The sequence below is a fragment of the Bos indicus x Bos taurus genome, chromosome 15 (genome assembly GCF_003369695.1).
Source record: "Bos indicus x Bos taurus breed Angus x Brahman F1 hybrid chromosome 15, Bos_hybrid_MaternalHap_v2.0, whole genome shotgun sequence".
In the NCBI taxonomy this organism is placed as follows: Eukaryota; Metazoa; Chordata; class Mammalia; order Artiodactyla; family Bovidae; genus Bos; species Bos indicus x Bos taurus.
In genome coordinates this window covers 4,287,400-4,307,178 of record NC_040090.1, presented here as the reverse complement: position 1 = coordinate 4,307,178, position 19,779 = coordinate 4,287,400, and the positions used below count along the sequence as shown (strand labels likewise).

Sequence of the window (19,779 nt, the reverse complement as noted above, 5' to 3'; positions counted from 1 at the left end):
AGTGGCCTCAGACTCCAGCTAACCTTCTGACTGGCTTTGTAAGGTAGCAATATTTGACCCCCCAGCCCCCCAAAATGTCTCTTTGGCATGTGGATTATTTCCAGCTGAAAACAATCAAGATCCAAAAGACTCCAGAATTTTTGATCTTCCCCCTGATTGTCTAAAAAATACTAGATAAAGGGCTGTTGACATCTGCAGAGAAAGTCAGCTAGGTGTAGTCAGGCAAATGCAGGCAAAGCCTAGAGATCCAAGTCCACTCTGTACCACACTCTCTACCAGACCCAGCAGATATCAGTTTATGAAGCATTTGTTTTTCCATCTCCATGCGAATTCCCTCCTGCTCCTTTGAAGTCCCAAACCACTACCCTCAACATCCTCTTTTGTCTCTAGCTGAAGACAGTATTTAAGGTAAAGACTTTGGCCATTTTGATGAGCTACTCAGTTTTCCTGAGTTGCTTCCATGTATACATGTCCTACAACTTTTATTTGATTTCTTCCTGCAAATCTATCTGATGGCAATTTAATTCTCAGACCCACCAACCAGCTAAGAGAACTTAGGAAGATGGTAGAGGAGAATTCTTTCCTCTCTGACAGCTCTGATGAAATAAAAATGCACGTTCTAAGGCAAGTCAGAGAAATGTGTACATAATTTTTGTTTCTCTTCCTTTGACATCCTCTCTCCCCTCTACTGTGCACTGTGTCTTCCCATCAGCAGAAATGTCTACTGAAAAACAAAGAGACACGTTCTCCTAGCATCAGCAAGATAAATCCTTAGGAAATAACCTTCCTTCTTGTAAGGGGCTCACCATGATGACCCCTGACCCATCACTAATTGTACATGTAGATCTGGTTTGTTTACACTGTCAAAAATACATCATTCAATGAACAGCTCTTCGTCTCAGAAAATTACTTGACTGTGCTTTGACCTTTAAAAGATAGAACAATTCCAGAACTTTCTGAGAGGCTGTTTCTGGGTTATAATCCTTAGTTTGGTTCAAATAAGATCTTCTACTTAATTCTTAGATCAACTGATAAATTTTTTCATCGGCAGATTCCACAAGTTTCACCAGATACGAGTTTCTGCCTTGGCCCATTTGGATTTCTCAGGCAAAAGTTGAGCATTTTATTACTTTTAATAATTCTATCCTATATTTTCTCTGATTGAGATTTTTGAACTCGAATTACTCCTCCAATTGAAAGTCATGCTTACAGAGTTCCAGATTTTGTTGAAGGAGAAACTGAAAGAAAGGGAATCCAGATGGATTAAGCTAAGAGAAGTTCTAATTGTTTTTACTGACTGGTGATTTAGTCGCTAAGTATTTGACTTTTTGTGACCCCATGGACTGTAGTCTACCAGGCTCCTCTGTCCATGGGATTTTCCAGGCTAGAATGCTGGAGTGGGTTGCCATTTTCTCCTCCAGAGCATCTTCTCCACCCAGGGATAGAACCTGGGTCTTCTGCATTGCAGGCAGATTCTTTGCCAATTGAGCCACCAGGGAAGCGTATGTATATTTTATGAAATGCAGAAGGCAGCACTTAACCGTGAAACATTTTAAAAATTATGGTACTATGCTTTGTATTGTACAATTGTACAATATATACTATATTGTGCAATTTGAGAAGTCCAAAAGAATTATCAGATGAAAGTGGAAGTGTATTAAAGAAAAATGTGATATCCTTGTATAGATGAAATAAAGTCTATATTTCTGTGTTAATACCTATATGGTAATTTAAATCAACGGATATTTTCCAAACATCACTGACTCTATTTAATCTGTAGTAACAGTGCATGTGATTTCCTAGGATTTCCACTTTTTGGAATGTAGAAGATTCTGTCCTTTATTTTAGTTTCAAAATAAGATATGGAAATTACTTTTCTATCCCTTGTCATGAAGTAAAATATCTATTCTCTCTAAAAATATTATACTTAATTAAATGACATCATGGGAAAACTAACCTATTTCTTTCCAGAAAAGCTAACTGGACTAAATGGACCAACAGAATCGATCATCACTGACTGAATTCATTCTGATGGGGGTCACAAAGCAGCCTGAGCTTCAGACTCCCCTTTTCGGAGCCTTCCTCATCATCTACACAATCACAGTGGTGGGAAATCTGGGCATGATCATCTTAACTCAAGTGGATTCCCGGCTGCACACACCTATGTACTTTTTTATCAAACACCTGGCTTTCATTGATCTTGGTAATTCTACTGTCATTTGCCCCAAGATGCTGGTGAATTTTGTTGTGGATCAAAATACCATTTCCTATTATGCATGTGCCACACAGTTGGCTTTCTTCCTTATGTTCATTATCAGTGAATTTTTTATCTTGTCAGCCATGGCCTATGACCGCTACTTGGCTATCTGCAACCCTCTGCTATACCATGTTATCATGTCCCAGAGACTTTGTCATATGCTGGTAGGCATTCCATACCTCTACAGTACCTTTCAGGCACTCCTGTTTACTATTAAGATTTTTACATTGACTTTTTGTGGCTCTAATGTCATCAGTCATTTCTACTGTGATGATGTTCCCTTGTTACTTATGCTCTGCTCAAACGCACAAGAAATAGAATTGTTGATCATACTGTTTTCAGCATTTAATTTGATCTCTTCCCTCCTGGTCATCCTAATGTCCTACATACTGATCCTGACAGTAATATTTCAAATGCATTCTGCAGAGGGCAGGAAAAAAGCTTTCTCCACATGTGGTTCTCACCTGATGGTGGTGGTAGTGTTCTATGGGTCTCTACTATTTATGTATATGCAGCCCAACTCCACTCACTCCTTTGATACAGATAAAATGGCCTCTGTGTTTTATACTTTAGTGATTCCCATGCTTAACCCCTTCATCTACAGCTTAAGGAACAAAGAAGTAAACAGTGCCTTCCAAATGGTCTTAAAGAATAAGTGCAAACTTTGTATCTAACATCCAATAATGAAATAAGAAATAGTATTTCCACCAGCAGATGAATGGATAAGAAAGCTGTGGTACATATACACAATGGAGTATTACTCAGCAATTAAAAAGAATACATTTGAATCAGTTCTAATGAGGTAGATAAACTGGAGCCTATTATACAGAGTGAAGTAAGCCAGAAAGAAAAACACCAATACAGTATATTAACGCATATATATGGAATTTAGAAAGATGGCAATGACAACCCTGTATGCAAGACAGCAAAAGAGACACAGATGTATAGAACAATCTTTTGGACTCTGTGGGAGAGGGAGGGTGGAATGATATGGGAGAATGACATTAAAACATGTACAATATCATATAAGAAACGAATCGCCAGTCCAGGTTTGAGGCAGGATACAGGAAGCTTGGGGCTGGTGCACTGGGATGACCCAGAGGGATGGTATGGGGAGGGAGGTGGGAGGGGTGTTCAGGATGGGGAACATGTGTACACCCGTGGTGGATGCATGTTGATGTATGTCATAACCAATACAATATTGTAAAATAAAAAATAATAATAATAATTAATAAATAAATAAAAGAAATAGTATTTTAATAAACTATGATTAAGGCATATGTCAGTTGATGTTTCTAAAAAATATATATTGAGGGGAGGAGCCAAGATGGCAGAGGAGTAGAATGGGGAGAACACTTTCTCCCCCACAAATTCATCAAAAGAACATTCAAACGCTGAGTAAATTCCACAGAACAACTTCTGAATGCCAGCAGAGGACATCAGGCACCCAGAAAAGCAACCCAAGTCTTCAAAAGGAGGCAGGAAAAAATATAAAAGACAAAAAAAGAGACAAAAGAGGGAGGGATGGAGTTCCGTCCCTGGAAGGGAGTCCCGTCCCGGGAAGGGAGTCCCGTCCCGGGAAGGGAGTCTTAAAAAGAGAGAAGTTTCCAAACACCAGGAAACCTTCTCACTGCCGAATCTGTGCCGAGCTTTGAAAGCACAGAGGGCAATATAACAGGGAGGAAAAATAAATAAACAATTAAAACCCGCAGATTGCGAGCCCTACGGTAACTCCCCCAGCAGAGAAGCAGTGCAGACGCCTGCACACGCCATTAACAAGCGGGGGCTGGGCAGGGAGGTGTGGCGCAGGCTGCATCGCTTAGAGTAAGGATCTGGCCTGAATACCCTGAACGCTATCTGAGCAAAATAATTTGGGCTAGCAAACCAGACTGTGGGATATCTACCATGCGAAAAGCCAGCCCTAACCTAAGACACCGTCAGGCCCGCGCATGGAACAAAGGACTGAACAGAGATAGCCGGCTGCAGACCTTCCCCCTCTGGTGACAGGCAGCCAGAACCAGAAGGGGCCAATCGCAGCCACAGAGAGACATTATCTATAAAACTGTAAGCAGGCTTCTTTGCTAACTAAAAGTTCTTGGGGGTCTGGATGGTCAACATCTGCCTGAGAAGGTGCGCCGGTTGTACACCTAGATAACCGAGCAGCAGAAAGGCGATAAGTCGCAACAATCGTGCTCACCAAACACCTCATCACCTGAGCTGCTCGGACCTGGGAAGGGCACAAAACGTAGGCCCAACCGAGTCTGTGCCTCTGAGGACTACCCGAGTGCCTGAACCTGAGTGGCTTGGACCTGGGAGTTGCAGGCAGCCCAGGGCCGGCCACGGATGGTTCCCGGCGGAGCAACCTAGAGCCTGAGCAGTGTGGGCAGGGAGGCTACACGCACTGTGAGTCGGGGCAGACCCAGCGTGGCTGAGGCACTGTGAGCACACGCCAGTGTTATTTGTTTGCAGCATCCCTCACTCCCTCCCTCCCCACAGAGGGACTGAACAAGTGAGCCTAAAAAAAAAAATAAGTGTCCTCCACCATCCCCTTTGTGTCAGGGCGGAAACCAGACACTGAAGAGACCAGCAATCAGAAGAAGCTTTAACAGAGGGAACCACCTTGGAAGCTACAGGCAATAGATTAAAACCCTGTGGTTACTACGGACTACATAGGAAGGGGCCTATAGATCTTGAGAAATATAATTTGGACCAAGGAAATAGCCAGAAATGAACTGAACCCACAATACTCACAACAAAACCAGACAAAGTCCTAGATATATTTTTACTTTTTTTACGATCATTCTTTCTTTTTTTTTTAATTTTTTTAAAAAATTTTAAGTCCTCTATTATTCCTTTTTCACTTTTATAACTTATTACTTTGCAAAAAAAAAAGACCCTTTTTTTTTTACAGCAAACTTCATATATATATATATTTTTTATAATATTTTGATCTTGTTTTTTTTCTTCTTCTTCTTTTCTTTAACATCGTATTTTTGAAATTCCAAACTCTACTTTAGATTTTTAATTTTACCTTTTTGGTATATGTTATCAAATTTGTACCTATAGTTTGCTTTTTTTTTTAATAATTTCTGTGATTTTTTTTTTCTGTTTCTTTCTCTTCTTCTTTTATATAACATTGTATATCTGAAATTCAAAACTCTACTCTAGATTTTTAATTTATGCTTTTTGGTATTTGATATCAATTTTGTACCTGTATTTTCTTTATAATTTTTGTGACTTTGTTTTTGTTTGTTTTTCATTCTTTCTTTTTCTTCTTCTTTTTTTTAACATTGTATTTTTGAAATTCCAAACTCTACTCTAGATTTTTAACTTTTGCTTTTTGGTATTAGTTATCAATTTTGTACCTGTATTTTCTTTATAATTTTCGTGACCTTGTTTGTTTTTGTTTGTTCGTTTTTTTCTCTCTTTCTTTCCTTCTTCTTTTCGTTAACATCGTATTTTTGAAATTTCAAACTCTACTCTAGATTTTTAATTTTTGCTTTTATGTATTTGTTACCAATATGGTACCTTTAAGAACCCAATCTTCAGTACCCATTTTTCACTAGAGAGTGAGATTACTGGCTTGACTGCTCTCTCTCCCTTTGGACTCTCCTTTTTCTCCACCAGGTCGCCTGTGTCTCCTCCTTAACCCCTCTCTACTCTAACCAACTCTGTGAATTTCTGTGTGTTCCAGATGGTGGAGAACACTTAGGGAACTGATTACTGGTTGGATCTGTCTCCCCCCTTTTCATTCCCCCCTTTTATCCTTCTGGCCACTTCTGTCTCCTTCCTCCTTCATCTCTTCTCTGTATAACTCCGTGAACATCTCTGACCAGTCCAGTTGTGGAGTGCACATAAGGAAGTGATTACTGGCTAGCCCACTCTCTCCTCTATTGATTGGACCTCATCTCATTCAGGTCACCTCTAACTCCCTCCTCCGTCTTCTCTTCTCCATGTAACGCTGTGAACCTCTCTGGGAGAACTCACGGTAGAGAAACTTTTCATCTTTAATGTAGATGTTTTATCAATGGTGCTGTATAGAAGAAGTTTTGAAACTACTGTAAAAATAAGACCAATAACTGGAAGCAGGAGGTTTAAGTCCAAACCCTGACTCCAGGGAACTCCTGACTCCAAGGAACATTAATTGACAGGAGCTCATCAAATGCCTCCATACCTACACTGAAACCAAACACCACACAAGGGCCAACAAGATCCAGGGCAAGACATACCAAGCAAATTCTCCAGCAACAAAGAAACACAGCCCTGAGGTCCAAGATACAGGCTGCCAAAACTCACCCCAAAACCATAGACATCTCATAACTCATTACTGGACACTTCATTGCACTCCAGAGAGAAGGAATACAGCTCCACCCACCAGAACACCGACACAAGCTTCCCTAACCAGGACACCTTGACAAGCCAGCTGTACAAACCCACACACAGTGAGGAAATGCCACAATAAAGAGAACTCCACAAACTGCCAGAATACAGAAAGGACACCCCAAAATCAGCAATTTAAACAAGATGAAGAGACAGAGGAATACCCAGCAGATAAAGGAACAGGATAAATGCACACCAAACCAAACAAAAGAGGAAGAGTAGGAAATCTACCTGATAAAGAATTCTGAATAATGATAGTGACATTGATCCAAAATCTTGAAATCAAAATGGAATCACAGATAAATAGCCTGGAGACAAAGATTGAGAAGATGCAAGAAAGGTTTAACAAGGACCTAGAAGAAATAAAAGAAAGTCAATATATAATGAATAATGCAATAAATGAAATTAAAGACACTCTGGAGGCAACAAATAGTAGAATAACAGAGGCAGAAGATAGGATTAGTGAATTAGAAGATACAATGGTAGAAATTAATGAATCAGAGAGGAAAAAAGAAAAACGAATTAAAAGAAATGAGGACAATCTCAGAGACCTCCAGGACAATATTAAACGCTACAACATTCGAATCATAGGGGTCCCAGAAGACAAAGACAAAAAGAACATGAGAAAATACTTGAGGAGATAATAGTTGAAAACTCCCCTAAAATGGGGAAGGAAATAATCACCCAAGTCCAAGAAAGCCAGAGAGTCCCAAACAGGATAAACCCAAGGCGAAACACCCCAAGACACATATTAATCATATTAACAAAGATCAAACACAAAGAACAAATATTAAAAGCAGCAAGGGAAACACAACAAATAACACACAAGAGGATTCCCATAAGGATAACAGCCGATCTTTCAATAGAAATGCTTCAAGCCAGGAGGCAATGGCAAGACATACTTAAAATGATGAAAGAAAATAACCTGCAGCCCAGATTATTGTACCCAGCAAGGACCTGATTCAAGTATGAAGGAGAAATCAAAAGCTTTTCAGACAAGCAAAAGCTGAGAGAATTCTGCACCACCAAACCAGCTCTCCAACAAATACTAAAGGATATTCTCTAGACAGGAAACACAAAAACGGGGTATAAATTCAAACCCAAGACAATAAAGTAAATGGCAACAGGATCATACTTATCAGTAATTACCTTAAACGTAAATGGGTTGAATGCCCCAACCAAAAGACAAAGACTGGCTGAATGGATACAAAAACAAGACCCCTACATATGTTGTCTACAAGAGACCCACCTCAAAACAGGGGACACATACAGACTGAAAGTGAAGGGCTGGAAAAAGATTTTCCACGCAAATAGGGACCAAAAGAAAGCAGGAGTAGCAATACTCATATCAGACAAAATAGATTTTAAAACAAAGGCTGTGAAAAGAGACAAAGAAGGTCACTACATAATGATCAAAGGATCAATCCAAGAAGAAGATATAACAATTATAAATATATATGCACCCAACACGGGAGCACCGCAGTATGTAAGACAAATGCTAACAAGTATGAAAGGAGAAATTAACAATAACACAATAATAATGGGAGACTTTAATACCCCACTCACACCTATGGATAGATCAACTAAACAGAAAATTAACAAGGAAACACAAACTTTAAATGATACAATAGAGCAGTTAGACCTAATTGATATCTATAGGACATTTCATCTCAAAACAATGAATTTCACCTTTTTCTCAAGCACACTTGGAACCTTCTCCAGGATAGATCACATACAGGGCCATAAATCTAGCCTTGGTAAATTCACAAAAATAGAAATCATTCCAAGCATCTTTTCTGACCACAATGCAGTAAGACTGGATCTCAATTACAGGAGAAAAACTATTAAAAATTCCAACATATGGAGGCTGAACAACACGCTGCTGAATAACCAACAAATCACAGAAGAAATCAAAAAAGAAATCAAAATTTGCATAGAAACGAATGAAAATGAAAACACAACAACCCAAAACCTGTGGGACACAGTAAAAGCTGTCCTAAGGGGAAGGTTCATAGCAATACAGGCATACCTCAAGAAGCAAGAAAAAAGAAATAAATAACCTAACTCTGCACCTAAAGCAACTAGAAAAGGAAGAAATGAAGAACCCCAGGGTTAGTAGAAGGAAAGAAATCTTAAAAATTAGAGCAGAAATAAATGCAAAAGAAACAAAAGAGACCATAGCAAAAATCAACAAAGCCAAAAGCTGGTTCTTTGACAGGATAAATAAAATTGACAAACCATTAGCCAGACTCATCAAGAAACCAAGGAGAAAAATCAAATCAATAGAATTAGAAATGAAAATGGAGAGATCACAACAGACAACACAGAAATACAAAGGATCATAAGAGACTACTATCAACAATTATATGCCAATACAATGGACAACGTGGAAGAAATGGACAAATTCTTAGAAAAGTACAACTTTCCAAAACTGGACCAGGAAGAGATAGAAAATCTTAACAGACCCATCACAAGCACAGAAATTGAAACTGTAATCAAAAATCTTCCAACAAGCAGAAGCCCAGGTCCAGACGGCTTCACAGCTGAATTCTACCAAAAATTTAGAGAAGAGCTAACACCTATCCTACTCAAACTCTTCCAGAAAATTGCAGAGGAAGGTAAACTTCCAAACTCATTCTATGAGGCCACCATCACCCTAATACCAAAACCTGACAAAGATCCCACAAAAAAAGAAAACTACAGGCCAATATCACTGATGAACATAGATGCAAAAATCCTTAACAAAATTCTAGCAATCAGAATCCAACAACACATTAAAAAGATCATACACCATGACCAAGTGGGCTTTATCTCAGGGATGCAAGGATTCTTCAATATCTGCAAATCAATCAATGTAATACACCACATTAACAAATTGAAAAATAAAAACCATATGATTATCTCAATAGATGCAGAGAAAGCCTTTGACAAAATGCATCATCCATTTATGATAAAAACTCTCCAGAAAGCAGGAATAGAAGGAACATACCTCAACATAATAAAAGCTATATATGACAAACTCACAGCAAACATTATCCTCAATGGTGAAAACTTGAAAGCCTTTCCTCTAAAGTCAGGAACAAAACAAGGGTGCCCACTTTCACCATTACTATTCAACATAGTTTTGGAAGTTTTGGCCACAGCAATCAGAGCAGAAAAAGAAATAAAAGGAATCCAAATTGGAAAAGAAGAAGTAAAACTCTCACTGTTTGCAGATGACATGATCCTCTACATAGAAAGCCCTAAAGACTCCACCAGAAAATTACCAGAACTAATCAATGATTATAGTAAACTTGCAGGTTATAAAATCAACACACAGAAATCCCTTGCATTCCTATACACTAATAATGAGAAAACAGAAAGAGAAATTAAGGAAACAATTTCATTCACCATTGCAACGACAAGAATAAAATACTTAGGAATATATCTACCTAAAGAAACTAAAGACCTATATATAGAAAACTATAAAACACTGGTGAAAGAAAATCAAAGAGGACACTAATAGATGGAGAAATATACCATGTTCATGGATTGGAAGAATCAATATAGTGAAAATGAGTATACTACCCAAAGCAATCTATAGATTCAATGCAATCCCTATCGAGCTACCAACGGTATTCTTCACAGAGCTAGAACAAATAATTTCACAATTTGTATGGAAATACAAAAAACCTCGAATAGCCAAAGCAATCTTGAGAAAGAAGAATGGAACTGGAGGAATCAACCTACCTGACTTAAGGCTCTACTACAAAGCCACAGTCATCAAGACAGTATGGTACTGACACAAAGACAGAATTATAGATCAATGGAACAAAATAGAAAGCCCAGAGATAAATCCACGCACATATGGACACCTTATCTTTGACAAAGGAGGCAAGAATATACAATGGATTAAAGACAATCTCTTTAACAAGTGGTGCTGGGAAATCTGGTCAACCACTTGTAAAAGAATGAAACTAGAACACTTTCTAACACCATACACAAAAATAAACTCAAAATGGATTAAAGATCTAAATGTAAGACCAGAAACTATAAGACTCCTAGAGGAGAACATAGGCAAAACACTCTCTGACATACATCACAGCAGGATCCTCTATGACCCACCTCCCAGAATATTGGAAATAAAAGCAAAAATAAACATATGGGACCTAATTAACCTTAAAAGCTTCTGCACAACAAAGGAAACTATTAGCAAGGTGAAAAGGCAGTCTTCAGAATGGGAGAAAATAATAGCAAATGAAGCAGCTGACAAACAACTAATCTCAAAAATATACAAGCAACTCCTACAGCTCAACTCCAGAAAAACAAATAACCCAATCAAAAAATGGGCCAAAGAACTAAATAGGCATTTCTCCAAAGAAGACATACAGATGGCTAACAAACATATGAAAAGATGCTCAACATCACTCATTATCAGAGAAATGCAAATCAAAATCACAATGAGGTACCATTTCACGCCAGTCAAAATGGCTGCGATCCAAAAGTCTACAAACAATAAATGCTGGAGAGGGTGTGGAGAAAAGTTGGTGGGAATGCAAACTAGTACAGCTACTATGGAGAACAGTGTGCAGATTCCTTAAAAAACTGGAAATAGAACTGCCTTATGATCCAACAATCCCACTGCTGGGCATACACACTGAGGAAACCAGAAGGGAAAGAGACACGTGTACCCCAATGTTCATCGCAGCACTGTTTATAATAGCCAGGACATGGAAGCAACCTAGATGTCCATCAGCAGATTAATGGATAAGAAAGCTTTGGTACATATACACAATGGAGTATTACTCAGCCATTAAAAAGACTACATTTGAATCAGTTCTAATGAGGTGGATTAAACTGGAGCCTATTAAACAGAGTGAAGTAAGCCAGAAAGAAAAACACCAATATGGTATACTAACGCATATATATGGAATTTAGAAAGATGGTAATAACCCTGTGTACGAGGCAGCAAAAGAGACACTGATGTATAGAACAGTCTTATGGACTCTGTGGGAGAGGGAGAGGGTGGGAAGATTTGGGAGAATGGCATTGAAACATGTATAATATCTTGTATGAAACGAGTTGCCAGTCCAGGTTCAATGCACGATACTGGATGCTTGGGCCTGGTGCACTGGGACGACCCAAAGGGATAGTATGGGGAGGGAGAAGGGTTCAGGATGGGGAACACATGTATACCTGCGGTGGATTCATTTCGATATTTGGCAAAACTAATACAATATTGTAAAGTTTAAAAATAAAATTAAAAAAAAATAAAAAATATATATCATTCTTCTTGGCTCCAAAGCAAAAGCTCATTAAAATACACAGAGAAATAGATTGTTTCCTTTGTATTCAGTCCAGTTAATTTTCATACTTTAAATCTCAATGAAATCTCACTCACTTCCCCACATTCCTTGCTGTTGATTCAATGTTTCCTTTAATGATTTCACAGAACCCTGAATCTATCCCAAAGGAAGCTCTTATTAAACTCTACCTAGTAAACTCTGTGGCTGTTTCTGTGAAGCTTTTTGCTTGTTTTCTAGGAAGGTGTCCTTTCAGCCATTTTGCATTGTATTTCCTGAACGTAAACGACTGTGTGCAGATCGAGTGAGTCTCTTACATACAGCAGACATTTGCATCGTGATTTAAAAAATCACTCTACTCATCTCAACCTTTGGGAAATTTAATCCATTTTCATTTGAGGTAATTACATTACAAGATTTCCTGGATTGTGAGCTAAACAATCCGAGATCACACAAAACAGGAAGACATCAGTGTTCCAAAAAGCCAGAGAGTGGAATCCTCGTTCCACACCTGAGCATCCAGTAGAGATCTCAGAGGTATAATAAAAGCTACTTTAGACTCACGTAGTTTGAAAACAAGTCTCGAAAGGAGCTAGTTGATCCTTGTTTAAAACATTCTTTTAGGAAGACAACAGGAAATTGCAGCACTTATTATTCTGTATTTCTTCACAGTATTTAGCATCTAGTCACAAATACTAGACGAATGTGAAAGCAGGAACATGTGACCCCCACCTAGGACATAATTAAAACAGATCCTGAAATGTCACAGAAGATATAATTAACAGGCAAGGACTTTAAAACGTATTATAAATATGTTCCATATACCAAATCATTTACTAAAAACACTAAACTTAGGAACAAAATATTTATTGAATGAGCATAACAGCATATTGTGTACTGAAAAAGAAATGATGGCTACACTTAAACACATCACAATAATGGTACTCAAAGAGAAAAGCTAAAACACTGAATAAACACCATGAAAATAGTTTCAGTGATCTATAGAACAACAGCAACCTAAGTACTGTATATTTAAGTGTAGGAAAGTGGAAAGAAGAGATTACATATGATTGAAAAATCAAAGAGAGAAATGTTGGCCAAATTTTTTTCCAAACATTAAAAAAGATAATCCTAAAATATAAAGAGCTCAAATAATTCTAAGCAGGATAAACAGAAAGGAAATTACACCAAAGTATGTCATGTTAAGTTTCTGAAAACTGAAGATAAAAGCATTAATAACATAGAAATGAAAGATACAGATGAAGATGAACAGATAAATAAAAGAGTTATCACTGATCTTTTTGCAGAAACAATATGTCATAAAACATTGTTTTGTGTCAACCTACAATTTTATATTCTTCAAAAACATTCTTGGTTAACGAATGCTATGTTATCAAATATTGCATAATCTTTTTCTACAAAGTCATTTTTCACTTACTCATACACCGTGTGCATGTGTAACATATCTAATATGTGCATTAAATTGTGTAACTGAGATGCTGACAAAAGTATATTTATGTTTTCCAATGTTTGGTGATATTGCATAGTTTGTTCAATTAGACCAGGGGATGAAATACTTTTGACTTTTCCTAATGAGACATTTGGAGGATAACTAACAAATATCCAAGGCACTCTCCCTAAGGTAATTATGTTCAATGTTTTTTATTTTTTTAATCTTTGAATCAGATCAAAATTTTAACAAAATGAGTCTCAAAGGGATAGAAAAACACTTAAAACCATTCTGCAATAGACAAGGAGGATTGAAACAGTAGGAAGTCGATGCAAATTCTCCAGTAAGGTAAGTAGAAAACACTGGTCTGCAAGTTTCTCAGGTCATACAGCTCAAACCCAATCATTACCAAAGATTGTGAAGGCATTGTGCTCTGCAAAACTGTTTCTTCCCTTTCAGTATACTTTTCTGATCAACAAGATTAACGTTTGGGACAGACCTTTTGTATGGACTCTGATGCAATGCATTTAGACTATCTTAGCTTTCCAAATGAACTTAAAGCTCTCCCATCTATTTTAACAAGGATGCCTCCCTTTCTCCATTTTCATTGCCTGTGTACTCAGAATGACCATGATAGAACAGAAGAATGCCATGTTTGTGAGAATATATTATGAAGAAAGTTAATTTTATTTGAATCCTAACTCTTCCAGTTATTGTCTGGGCAATCTTGATTAAGCTATTTTATTCTTGACATGTAAATGGACTATGGTCATATAATTGACCCTTGAACAACACGTTTTGGACTATATGAGTCCACTTATATGCAATTTTTTTTTTTTTTCCCTCAGCAACTACACCACTATGTTTACCAGTGATGGTTGGCCAAATATACAGATAGAGTATCCCCAGTGGATAAGGAAGGTGGACTATGAGACTTTAGCATCTGTAGATTTTGTTATCTTCAGTGGATGCTGGAACCAATTCCCCACAAGTACCAGGGACAACTGTGCTATTTATTTTCTAGAGTTATTGTGTGGGTCATGTGAATTAATACATGCAAAGTCCCTGGCAAATTATAAGTTCCATATCAGTGCTTGGTATTCATTTGCATTCTTCTTTCCAGTGGATCTATTTACATGGATCTCCATAAATAACCAGATTCATAAATAATAAGAATGATCAACCCTTTATTTTTCAGAAGAGGGATGTGTGATTGGAAGACCATTAGAAGTGATTCAGTTGTCAGAAACAATCAATATGGCAAATGAAGATTAAGATATTAATAGCAAAATTTGAAAATTAAGACATTATAACACTGGATTTTGTATTGGATAAACAAGCTGAGCTTATGATAAATGAGAAACATTGAAATTTATGTTTAATTATCAGATTTTCTACTCACCACATCATTCATCAGTCTACCAACAGAGAATCTTTTTATTATTCCTTGCAACTTTGAACAGATAAGATGATTGTCAATAATATAAGCTTTATTGTCTGAGTGTAGATGTTTGTTTTAAAAATTATCTGAACATTTTTATAAAGTTCAAATATAATAGACAGATCTTTTGATATATTTTAAAAGACCATGTGAAAACAAGTGGGCCATAGAAGCTGTATCAAAGCAATCATTTCAAAATGTCTTGTCCCTTTAAAGCAAAATTTCCCAAAGTTTCAATGAATGTGCTTTGTGTTGGTCTCAGCCTGTTGATAGAGATCCTATCAGCGAGGACTTCCTGTGGGCACTCAAGTGGTCCCTATTATTTGTGGTGAGCTGCACAGACATTTCCCTGATCAAAGCCAGTGCTGTGGCTGGAAGATCACTTGTGATTCTTTTATTATTGCAAGATGCATCTCAGCAACAAGTATCAGGTAACTTTGAAAAACAAGCCTTGTTACATTCTGGAGGGTACGTGGCACACCCAAGGCCACAGAGAGAGGTTAAGGAGAGAAAGAGAGAAAGAATGAGAGTAAGAGAAGACAGCATGGTTCTGCCTTTGTTGTGATCAAGGATGGGGTGCCTACATTAAATTTTTGTTGGTTAATTTAAAACATAAGAGCAGGAGTTATAAAATTCAGAAAGGGAAATGTAGGGTCAATCAAGCTGGCAGTTACTTATATCATTCAGGGCTTTCTAAAAGGGAAATTTCATGGATAGGACAGCCCAGCTATTTATCTAAGTGTTTAGCTAGAAATATGTTTATTTGAGATTATATCTTTGAAATCTATTGTCTCAGCAATGAAAAGGTTAATATCAGAACTTACATAACAATTTAAAAAGCTGATCGTTATGCACTTACATTGCAATGTGAATATAGGTAGGTGTAGTCTTGACCTGATGGGAAGATGAATCTGTATTTATAATTTTAGACAAAGAAAATGACTCACATATAATGTATTAAATTCTCCTAGATGATAGCACTGCAAGTACAAAGTATTGATTTTATACCCAGGTAACCAGGATGGACCCCATGGAGAAACACAATCATACTGCCATGCACAAGGTGACTGAGTTTGTTCTTACGGGGATCACAGACAGTCCTGAGCTGCAGGCGCCTCTCTTTGGAATCTTCCTGGTCATCTACTTGGTCACAGTGACAGGAAATCTGGGTATGGTTATCCTGACCCATTTGGATTCCAAGCTACATACTCCCATGTACTTTTTCCTTAGACATTTGTCAATTACTGATCTTGGTTACTCCACTGTCATTGGCCCAAAAATGATGGTCAACTTTGTGGTGCACAAAAATACAATTTCCTACAATTGGTGTGCCACCCAACTGGCATTCTTTGAGACTTTCATTATCACTGAACTCTTCATTCTATCAGCAATGGCCTATGACCGCTATGTAGCCATCTGCAAACCTCTTCTCTACGTGGTCATCATGGCACAGAAAGTGTGTTGGGCGCTGGTACTTACTCCCTACCTCTACAGCACCTTTGTGTCACTATTTCTCACCCTTAAGTTATTTAAATTGTCCTTCTGTGGCTCTAATGTCATCAGTTATTTTTACTGTGACTCTGTCCCTCTGATATCTCTGCTCTGTTCTGACACACATGAGTTAGAATTGATCATCTTGATCTTTTCAGGCTGCAATTTGCTCTGTTCCCTCTTGATTGTTCTTGTATCCTATATGTTCATTCTTGTGGCCATTCTCAGAATGAACTCAAGCAAGGGGAGGTACAAAGCCTTCTCCACCTGTAGTTCACATCTGACAGCGGTGGTCGTGTTCTATGGGACATTACTGTTTATGTACCTGCAACCCAAGTCCAGCCATACTTTTGCTGTTGATAAAATGGCCTCTGTGTTTTACACTCTGGTGATCCCTATGCTCAATCCATTGATCTATGGCCTAAGGAACAGAGAAGTAAAAGATGCTCTGAGGAGAACTTTAACCAATTGATGCAAAATTCCCAACTAATATCTTAATACAAGTTGCAAATGTGGGTCCAAAATCCTTGTAGAATGCTCTATCAGTCCAATGAAAGCATCAAAAATAAAAATGTTTTACCACATTGTTTCATCTTTTTCAGGATAAAATGCTTCCTTTCATATCTCTCAGGACTCTTCTCCACCTCACCTGAATAAACATGGTGTCAGATGATTAAGTCTCAAGTGATTTTCAAGATCATATTGGAACCTATGTTATTTAGAAAGAAGGCAAGTCATGCCAAATTTTTGGTCAAATTCAGACTTGCAGAGGTTAAAAAAGTATTTATCAGTCAAAATAGAGTACAATGGACCAAAAATTAGTGATATATATGTTAAAGCAGGGACTGTACTAAAGGTAAAGAATATTAAACCATGAATAATGTGTAGACTAGACAAGAGGCAAGGAAGTGAATAAGCTTATGGTTATAACTGAACAAGTTATTTCAAGAACATATGCAATACAGAAAATAAAGTATACCTCTCAGAATTAAATTTTCAGTCAGATTGAGTTAATATTTTCTATCTCTGGGATACAGTGGAGATTTTGGAAGATATTTAAATTAAGAAACATGAGAAGCCTACTGGCTAACTCTGAGTCTCCCTTGACAGAGTCACATGCTATAGTTAGCTTTGGTTTATGCTAGCTTCCTGATAAACATGTTTATTTAGGATAGCAGATTCAAAAAAAATGAGTTATCCGGTCATTTTCTTGTGGTTGTTGTTGGTTTTCAGTCACTAAGTTGTGTCTGACTCTTTGACACTCTATGGGCTGCAACACACCATACCTCCCTATCCCTGACTGTCTCCCAGAGTTTGCCCAAGTTCATGCCCATTGAGTCAGGAATGCTATCCTACCATCTCATCCTCTGCCACCCTCTTCTCTTTTTGCCCTCAATCTTTCCCAGCATCAGGGTCTTTTCCATTGAGTCTGTTCTTCACATTAGGAGGGCAAAGTATTGGAGCTTCAGCCTCAGCATCAGTCCTTCCACTGAATATTCAGGGTTGGTTTCCTTTAGGATTGACTGGTTTGATCTCCTTGCAGACCAAGGGACACTCAAAAGTCTTCTCCAGCACCACAATCTGAAAGAATCAATTTTTTGGTGCTCAGCCTTCTTTATGGTCCAACTCTAACATCCATACATGACTACTGGAAAAACCACAGCTTTGACTATACAGCCTTTTGTCAGTAAAGTGACATCTTTGATTTTTAATACACTATCTAGGTTTGTCATAGTTTTTCTTGCAAGGAGCAAACATCCTTTAATTTCATGGTTGAAGTCACTGTCTGCAGTGATTCTGGAGCACAACAAGAGACAATCTGTCACTGTTTCTACTTTTTCTTCTAGTTGCCATGAAGTGATGGTACTGGATGCCATGATATTTGTTTTTTGAATATTGAGTTTTAAACCAGCTTTTTTACTCTCGTCTTTCACCCTCATCAAGAGGCTCTTTAATTCTTCTTTCTGCCATTAGAGTGGTATCTTCTGCTTATCTTATCTGAGGTTGTTGATATTTCTCTCAACAATCTTGATTCCAGCTTGTAACATCCAGCTTGACATTTCACATGATGTGCTTTGCATAGAAGTTAAAAAAGAGGATGATAATATGCAGCCTTGTCATACTTCTTCCCCAAAATTGATCCAGTCAGTTGTTCCACATAAGGTTCTAACTGTTGCTTGTTAAATCTTATACAGGTTTCTAAGGAGACTAGTCAGGTGGTCTGGCATTATCATCTCTTTAAAAATTGTCCACAGTTTGTTGCAATCCACACAGTCAAAGGCTTTCAGTTAATCAATGAAGCAGAAAGAGATGTTTTTTCCTGGAATTTCCCTTGGCAATTTGATCTTTTGTTTCTCTGCCTTTTCTAAACCCAGCTGTAACCTGAACGTTCTTGATCCAAGTACTGCTGAAGCCTAGCTTGAAGGATTGTGTGTATACAGTCATTTACTAAAGTGTCATAAATATTTTGCAAATCCATAGCAATGATAACCTAGGTTAGAGACAATTGGTACATTCTAGGGTTAACTGACCTTTCATCGTGTATTTTGCTTTCTTCCTCAGCTTGTATACACAGATCCAGTATTTTGCATGAACTCTGTGCTAACAAAATGCTTCATCCTTTGTACTTACTCAGGGCTTCCCTGGTAGCTCATGGTAGAGAATCTGCCTGCAATGCGGGAGAACTGGGTTCAATCTCTGGGTGAGGAAAATCCCCTGGAGAAGGGAATGGCTATCCATTCTAGTATTCCTGCCTGGAGAGTTCCATGGACAGAGGAGCCTGGCAGGCTACAGTCCATAGCATGCAAAAAAGTCAGACATGACTGAGCGACTAACACACAGCAAATGAACTGATTCCTTATACATTAGTTGTTTGAATAGACAATTTTTAGATTTTTAAAAGGTTATAAACACTACCCCAGTCATTTTGATTCAGTCTAACATTCAAAGTGAAAATTTTGGGTAATTAAATCAAAATATGAACCAGAGTCTCTTTATCTTCAGTTCAGTTCAATCACTCAGTCATGTCCAACTCTGCGACCCCATGAATCACAGCACGCCAGGCCTCCCGGTCCATCACCAACTCCTGGAGTTCACTCAAACTCATGTCCATTGAGTCGGTGATGCCATCCAGCCATCTCATCCTCTGTCGTCCCCTTCTCCTCCTGCCCCCAATCCCTCCCACCATCAGGGTCTTTTCCAGTGAGTCAACTCTTCACATGAGGTGACCAAAATATTGAAGTTTCAGTTTCAGCATCAGTCCTTCCAGTGAACACCCAGGACTGGTCTCCTTTAGGATGGACTGGTTGGACCTCCTTGCAGTCCAAGGGACTCTCAAGAGTCTTCTCCAACACCACAATTTAAAAGCACTAATTCTTTGGTGGTCAGCTTTCTTCACAGTCCAACTCTTACATCCATACCTGACCACTGGAAAAACCATAGCCTTGACTAGATGGACCTTTGTTGGCAAAGTAATATC

General features: G+C 38.0%; 2 protein-coding genes across 2 annotated transcripts; both read left to right on the top strand.

Annotated features, from left to right (window-relative positions):
• The first annotated feature begins 1,989 nt into the window (after positions 1–1,989).
• LOC113904657 (olfactory receptor 8K5) lies at positions 1,990–2,931 on the top strand. Its single transcript, XM_027561777.1, has one exon. The coding sequence runs from the start codon at positions 1,990–1,992 to the stop codon at positions 2,929–2,931; it is 942 nt and encodes a 313-aa protein (XP_027417578.1).
• A 12,900-nt stretch (positions 2,932–15,831) lies between these two features.
• LOC113904656 (olfactory receptor 8K1) lies at positions 15,832–16,773 on the top strand. The gene has a single exon (XM_027561776.1). The coding sequence runs from the start codon at positions 15,832–15,834 to the stop codon at positions 16,771–16,773; it is 942 nt and encodes a 313-aa protein (XP_027417577.1).
• Positions 16,774–19,779: the final 3,006 nt, after the last annotated feature.

What these genes read in the sequence shown, in the direction of transcription:
- LOC113904656 (XM_027561776.1), top strand. Translation starts at nt 15,832, where the DNA reads ATGGACCCCATGGAGAAACACAATCATACTGCCATGCACAAGGTGACT.
- LOC113904657 (XM_027561777.1), top strand. Translation starts at nt 1,990, where the DNA reads ATGGACCAACAGAATCGATCATCACTGACTGAATTCATTCTGATGGGG.